Source organism: Pavona decussata, unplaced genomic scaffold, assembly GCF_977016875.1.
Source record: "Pavona decussata unplaced genomic scaffold, jaPavDecu1.1 SCAFFOLD_217, whole genome shotgun sequence".
Taxonomy (NCBI): domain Eukaryota; kingdom Metazoa; phylum Cnidaria; class Anthozoa; order Scleractinia; family Agariciidae; genus Pavona; species Pavona decussata.
The window spans coordinates 821,976-830,022 of record NW_028145622.1 but is presented as its reverse complement, the minus strand read 5'-3'; the positions used below and the strand labels follow the sequence as shown (position 1 = coordinate 830,022).

The 8,047-nt window shown below is 37.9% G+C and overlaps 1 protein-coding gene across 1 annotated transcript; it reads right to left on the bottom strand.

The window, feature by feature from the left end:
• Nucleotides 1-6,764, bottom strand: LOC146459716 (uncharacterized). The gene is made up of 2 exons (XM_085089204.1): nucleotides 6,605-6,764; nucleotides 1-730 (listed from the first exon to the last, which is right to left on the bottom strand). The coding sequence occupies exons 1-2, from the start codon at nucleotides 6,657-6,659 to the stop codon at nucleotides 264-266; spliced, it is 522 nt and encodes a 173-aa protein (XP_084945330.1). The 5' UTR covers nucleotides 6,660-6,764; the 3' UTR covers nucleotides 1-263.
• Between the last annotated feature and the right edge of the window lie 1,283 nt (nucleotides 6,765-8,047).

Genomic DNA, 8,047 nt, shown 5'->3' with positions numbered 1-8,047 from the left:
TTTAGACGTCTTTTTAGCTGCATCTTTAATAGTATCTCATCGTTAAGATATGTGTCAAAAACAATAAGTACTTTCTATATACATTCTGCAAGTTGACTTTGTCTATCACGGGCAACTTTGTCTGCGAACTATAAGATTTAAAATCTAGTAAACGATGATTGTTCTAATACGTAACAATAGCAAAAGAAATTCAAAGTTTGCTTTTAGCCTTTTGATTGATGCTGATCGTACAAAGTTAACAAATGAACGTAACAAGCTAGTGTTCATGCCATGATTACTTTATACACCAGGAAACAAAGAGGAAAGGACACAAACATGTACGGGCCGCTGATCAATGGGATCCTGGATGATCCTGATTTTGCTGCAACTGGAGGCGTACTCTGTGTATTCTCAGGTGTCGGCGAAGGCGTCGGCGAAGGCGAAGGCGGTGTAAGTCCTGTACCATTGTTACAGAGATCTCCTTCACAGCAAGATTTACACACAAACTCTTCAGTTTCTAGGTCGGGCCCTGAACAGCCGACATCTGAACAGAAATCATTGGCAGCACATTTTCGTGTAAAGAGGGACTCAGTGCCGTTGCCAAGAATTTTTTTAGAGATGACGCACTTAGTCTCGTCAGAACTACAGGTGACGTTCTCGTTATTACCAAGTGCAGAAGAGTTTAATGCGCAGTATTGGCGAGCGTCAGTATTATCTTCACGGCTGCAACTGTAGCACTGCAGACCAGAAACTGAAAATAAAAAGAAGTCATTACTTTTTGACGGAAGTTTTCATGGTTTTCAACAGTGACAGTAAAATTTAAAGAACGGGACTCGGATATATTAAAAGTCCCTTGAGATGAACAGCCATATTATTCATATATGCAAGGCCTCCTTCTATCACATTCATAACATTAGGCGTATATCGAAATACTTATCCAAGGAATGCAGACAATCATTAGTGCATGCTTACGTAACTTCAAGGCTGGATTATTGCAATAGTGTACTATATGGGTTACCCAAGTACCAGCTATCGAAATTACAACGCATACAGAATATGGCAGCCAGGCTTATAACGGACACAATGAAATTCGATCATATTAAACCTGTGCTTTACAACTTTCATTGGCTGCCAGTAAATTATCGTATTCAATTCAAGATCTTGATGATTACTTTTAAGGCGATTCATGGCATGGCTCCTAGTTATTTAAGTAACCTGGGGCCCGTTCCTCGAAAGTCCCGGTAACTTATCGGGTATGATAAGTATATTTTTAAATGTTTTTTCGCCGATTACACAGTGATTACATACATGGTACTTAGCCAATGTTTTTATACAGTTGCAAGATTTTAAAATTTAGTATTTAAAGCTAACAAAAATTGACTTTCTACTAAGAAACATTTTTCACCAAAATCACTTATCGGGCCCGATAAGTTATCGGGACTTTCGAGAAACGGGCTCCTGATCTGTATTAGATCATAATCTGGGTATTCATTACGCAATAATGATACAATGTTTTTAGAACGTCCAAAAGGGGTTATGCGCGCGACTTTAAGTGCCCGCTCGTTTCATGCCTCTGCGCCTGCGCTGTGGAACAGCTCGCCCGCGCACGATTCGCTAGCGCTATTTACGAAATCTCTTAAGACTTATCTTTTTAAGCTAGCGTTTTAGTTTCGTATTACGATCTTATCGGTGCTTAGTATTTTATTTATTCATTTTTTATTCATTCATCCATTTATTCATTATTCATTTGTTATTGTTATTTAATTTAATACTGTTATTGTAATTATCTATTTTAAATAGCATTTTTATTGTAATATCTATTGTAAATATTAGTTTTCTTGGATTGTAAAGCGCCTTTGATCATTCTTATGTTTAAGGGCGCTATATAAGTAAATAAATTATTTATTATTAAGACCCACGATATGATGCCCGTTATAACGAATACAATCCACAGTCTAAACTTATATAAACGGTAAAATATTTGTTGTGATTACTATGATTACGAAAAAATGCTGTCACTCAACGTATTGTATAGTAAGCACACAAGGGATGTCAACGGAATATTGTGGTAGCTTTGAAAATGAGGCTGGCACACTTTCCTTTTAGCGTATCGTACTTGGCTCACTGTCATTTTCAAAAATTTCTTCCATTAACCTCTGTACTAGTACTTTCTCTAACCAAAGGAAGGAAAACCAGCTTTTGTTCAACTTCCAAATAAGAAATGAGAAACCTTTTAATAACAAGTTTCAAAGGTTTCAAGAGCCAGATTGCAATAATTGTCTCCCTTTTTCAATGACTGTTAAAACTGCACCGAAATATGCTGCTATTTATTAATCCCTAAGTCGTGATTATATGATTAAAACTTGACCATCTAGCTTCCTAGCATAATAACGTCATCCCAGCAAGAGGTTCAACTCTAACACTCATCATGAATGAAAATGAAGAAACGAAATGGTGCTAGCTCAATCTGCCAATCTGTTTTACGTCTTATGCAAAACTATCACCACATTAAATTGAGACAGAAATCATTCACAATTCATCAAGCAAGTTAGAATTTTTTTTTTGCCGAGAACTAAAATGGTTTTACAGAATTGTCAGAATTGGATCAGGAGAATTTTTTTAGGGAACTGTTTTCATTTCATTTAGGATCATTTGTTTTTTTCCAATTGAAAGGAATGCATTGAGCCAACGATTTAGAGAAGGTTGTTGTAATGGTATTTTTTTGCGAAACACACATCAACTGTTCAGCATACCTAATTCAAGCTTAAGCCGGCGTATTGCATATCTTATGTAGGGTGGCAGTATCTTATAGCTTACTTAGGCGTCTTAAAATTTCCACAAGACAAAAAACGCCTCAAAATAAGGACCCCATCGACTCAGATTAATGTAATTAGAATGGCTCTTTCTTAAAGTAAGATGCAGTTATGTTGATTAACATAAGCGCTTCTCAAATGTAGATGATTTAAAGACAATATTTAAGGCGATCTTTATCTTATACATAAGTTAGAGTCTAAAGGTCTTCATTTAAGATCTCCTGTGTTGATGGAAGTTGATTTACGTCTCAATTTAATGTGGTGATGTTGTTGCATAAGACGGAAAATGTAAGGAAAAATCTTAGTTTAAAATTTTAGTTTTTACGGAGAAAGGGAAAAAACTGCTTTGGTTCGAAGAATCGGAAGTCTCGAAAAATTGAAGGTTGGAATAATCGAGATTCCACTGCATTTTCCAACTGCCCGGCAATTGGTGCCAGATCTAAAAAAATCCTTCGAAATGTTTTTAATTAGTTTCTAAATAGAGAAACAAACGTTCAATCGCCACTACTTTAAATTATCACGAAAGCAAAATTTTACCGACTTTGACCGAAATCTTTTTTCGTAAATGAAACGGTAAACTGAAGAAGCAAGAAGGTCAAGATAAAACGTGATTTTTTTCAAAAATTTCAAATACATGTATTTCAACCCACAGAACGTCGCTTAACTTGTATTCAGTCGGTTTACAGTGGAACCTCGATTGAACGAAGTCGCTGGGACCGGCCAAATTTAAATAATTTGTTCGTTAAATCGAGGGCTCGTTGTATCGAAAACCTCGATATAACGAATTCGAGGGGAAACGACCAAAATGTTCGTTATATCGAGGTCATAGTTAATGATTGATTTTCTACACAGGTGACTTCTGTCAAGCAATTCAATGCAATTTTTGTCACTCAGAACTGCCGCGTTTTAAGATGCAATGAATGATTTGCCAGTAATCAGAGACCCATGTGTACGCAAAGGATTTTGGGATCGCCAGGCTAGTCGCTAGAAAGAAATGTATGGTGTAAAGTTGTTTCTTTGTCAAAAGCAGTGGTTTTGGACAAAGAGTAACGCATTTTCGCCGTGATTTTGTGAGAAGCGGAGGTGACTAATGTTGGTGGGTGGAAACTGTAAGGTTTTGTGCTATTGATGCGATAAAATCTATCGATAAACACTCTTGCGTAAGGTTGATTGTGAAATCTACTGAATCTACATCAAGTTATTCTATTGAAAAAGTACAACTTAGGCAGCTTAGGTGTAAATTTGAGGGGATTTTCGCAATAAAGCCTTTTCAGTTGTAATTATGTGTGTCGAGATTGTTTTCTTTCCAGTTAAGTACGTGCATTATAACTTCATGGCTGCTGAAATTTTACCCAAACAAAGGAGAGAAATTATTGTGCTAGGGTATGGAAATTATCGAGCTATTGCGCTGTGGAGGGTTGAAACCAGTGATAGTTAACACGGGGAAATCTCCCCTGGCCAGAGCAACGAGAATGCTAACTCAGGATAATTGTCTGATCATTCTGTGGCGTAATCAAAACACAGGAGGAAAATACTAACTAAAGCTCTCCCTACACAAACCTCACAGTTACAGAGCGGAGCGAAGCGATATTAACAAAAACACAAACGGACTAAAGAGGACTTAAGCCCTCAATTTAACGCATTGCATAGCTTTCAAACAAGCTACAATGATAAAGAAAGGATCAAAAGACAGATAGCCGTGATAAGAAACACAACATCTTGCGACAAAATCAAATAGCCGGGCCCAGCAACACAAATTAAAAGCTGCAAGATACATGTACATCGTTCAAATCCTATCCTTACAGTGATAAAAAGAGAGGCTATACTGTCACTGGATGCGCTGAAATGGGCCATACCAAACCTGAACCGGATGCCACAAAGTACATAAGAACGGCAGTCGCTAAACAGAAACAACAAGAATTCTAATAAACGGATCGGAACGCATAACCCAGAAATGACCTTTGAGATCAAAATACAAAACATGCGACGGTGACCATAACGCAAATCCTCCAAACCATAAATGGCATTTAATAAAAAAAATCCAGCTCTTAAAGAAAATTTCAGGGGAACACCGCTTATTTCATAAATAAAAGGGTGTTCTCAAAAAGATATACCCGTGAGGGCAAAACTAAAACACGCACGTGAGCGCGAAGGCTTGTCAACCGTATATTGACTATATTTAGTATACACCTCATACAGCACAATGATCAACGCCTGGCATAGGTTGTTAATATCGGCACACATACAATTACAACTGAAAAGGCTTTATTGAGTCAATCCCCTCAAATTAATACCTAGGTTTGTATTATTTCGAGACCATTGGTCACCATTACTTGATGTAGATTCAGTGATTTGCACAATCAACATTTCGCATTTATCGATAGATTTCATCCCAGTTACAACACAAAATCTTACAATTTTGACGGGTAGGCAAACAGGCTTGAAATAACAGTGTTGGTATGGAAATCCGATGTCAAATAATTTTCATAAAACATCGCTTCTCAAAAATTCATGAATTGGAAACTTTTGGCACTAGAAAAAGGATTTTAAGAACAAAATTAGAGGGATGTAGCTGTGACAGAAAGCGTCCAGTCGTGTTTTGAACTTTCCATACATTTGTCAGGGGAACTTCAGAATAAACGGTGCTCGAACTTATAACACCATCCCGAGAACCATTAGACAGGTAGTGGCGTTCAGTAAATTTAAAACCAAACTCAAGAGCCATCTTAAGCAGTAACGCCCGCGGTACATGCTGCATTTATAACTTAATTATTTGTCTAGTTTTTTATTTGCTTTTTTTTTGTTTCAATGTTTTGTGTTTTGTCTTGTGCTGTGTCAGGGCTCCATTTAAACTAACTCTGCTAAATTGGATGCCCCTGGATAAATATTGAATTAAATAAATTGTCTGTATAGCGAACCAGCCGTGAGCTGCTACTAAAAATAGTTCGCGGGAAAAAATACAGGGAAATGCATGGAAAGTTCAAAACACGACTGGACGCTTTCTGTCACAGCTATATCCCTCCAATTTTGTTCCTAAAATCCTTTTCCTAGTGCCAAAAGTTTCCAATTCATGAATTTTCCAGAAGCGATGTTTTATGAAAATTATTTGACATCGGATTTCCATACAGACACTGTTATTTCAAGCCTGTTTGCCTACCCGTCAAAATGGCGTCGAAAACCGTGATAAGGCCTATTCTTCTGTCGTCCGCCGGCTAATTTAAAACTACAACGGAATATCGATTTCGTTTTAACTTCCTAGAAAAACTGAATTTTGCTCGAAAGTGAAAATGCTGACCGAAGCAAATCCAAGGGAAATAAATGGTTAGAAGAACAGGAAGTCTCGGAAAATCGAAGGTTCGACTAGTCGAGATTCCGCTGTATTTTCAAATTGTATACTCCAATGTGCCAAATCCTTAGAAAGATTTATTACATAGTTTCAAAAAGGATATTTCCAGTAATACGAGCTTGTGAAGCTGTCCCGCAGCCGACAGATGGAGAAACAAAACGCTCAATCGTCACTACTTCGAAAACATGACGAGGAAAAAGAATTTTCCCGGCCGACTTTGAACAAAATCCTTTTACGTAAATGAAACGGTAAACTAAAATAGCAAGAAGGTCCAGTAAAAACTTCCTTTTTTTAAAATAATTTCAGTCAACCCACAGAATGCCCCTTAACTTGTATTCTGTTGGATTAGTTCAAATCGCCTCTAAAACCACTTGTCGCCTTGTGAGTATTTCAAGGAAATCGATTCCAATTTCGATTCGATTTCACTAGTTATGAAAATCACGCTATAAAGTAAAGAGGAGAATACCTGTGGCCAAACATGCGACAAATATCAGCAGACGGGCTAGTGGTGGTACAGTCATGGTCGTGAAAAGATGTTTCTTGGTGCTTAAATTCGATTGAAATACAGCGCCGCCTGCAAACCCAAGCGAAAACAACAAAATTTGAACTGCAAATTTCAGTGGCGTCTATTCAATGTCTATTTAAATATTTGTACACCCGATAGCCAATAGAATTCTTACTTACCAAACTCATGACACTCCCGGCCTTCTTATCGCATTTCACTCCACATCCTCGTTCCCAGGGTCCTCTCCTACTCTTAACATTGTCTTGGACAAGATGGCCCTCTAATGGCATTACACGGAATGCTTAATGTAGCCCCATTTATTCCCCATTGTATGCTTCGCAGATTTTTAAAAACTTTCTTTCCTTTGCAATTAAAATAATTCAATGGTTTTATTCAGAGAGACTGCTTGATATTTTGTCATTGTGTTATTGGGAAACATACCGGAAATCACTCTGTGATAACGATTTTTATCATTGTGTCACTGGGAATCATACCGGGAATAACTCTGCAATAACGTCATGACCCCGCTGAACTGGTCTGGCTTCCTTGGCTTTGAATTATTCGATCTGTTTGTAAAAGCGAAGTTTCTTCGCTGTGAACTCTCACAATTTCCACCGTTTCAACTTTCGAGTACTACCTAGAAGTTATTATTTCGATTTACCGCTCGAAAAACGTTCGTTTTCTTTCTGAAAACGGCAGATTCGGAGTCCTAAATTCAGACATGTGGGCGCCATTGAACGAAAACAACTTTTCCAAATGATGATTTGCTTTGACGTCACACAAGTAGAGATGAGTGGGTCCCCTCCCTCGTGATATACGCGCGGATAATGGAGTTTGATTGGGCCGCTTTTGTTCAAGACAATCAAAACAATAGATCCCTTCTGGGAAAGGGAAGAATTTAATCTAGTTTTAATGAATAAATCAAATGATAATTTGACGTCACACAGAAGTGATGAGTGGGTCCCCTCTCTCGTGATATGTGCCTGAAAAATAGATTTTGATTGGGCCGCTTCTGTTGAAGACAATCAGAACAAAATATCCTTACTAGGGGAGGACAGAGTTTAATGCATAAATTAATGTGCACATTTGCGACACCGATGAAAAAAAAGATACCCGACCGAAACCTAGACACGTCATGCCCTACGGGCATTCCGTGTAAAAAATATTTTGATAACTGCACAAGGACTTGCGTAATCTACTGTGAACACAGGCAGCCCAAGGTCGCGTCACTAGAGAGCGAGTGAAACAATTTACTACTAGTGGGACGATAACCTTTGAGTGCAAGCGGTATTGGGTTAACTTTACCTTGGCACAATAATGCATCTGCGCATGCCCATTCCCCCCTTGGGGTCACGGAAAAAAATGTTTTTTAAAAAAGAAAGCATGTGACAGAAGACTAACTGA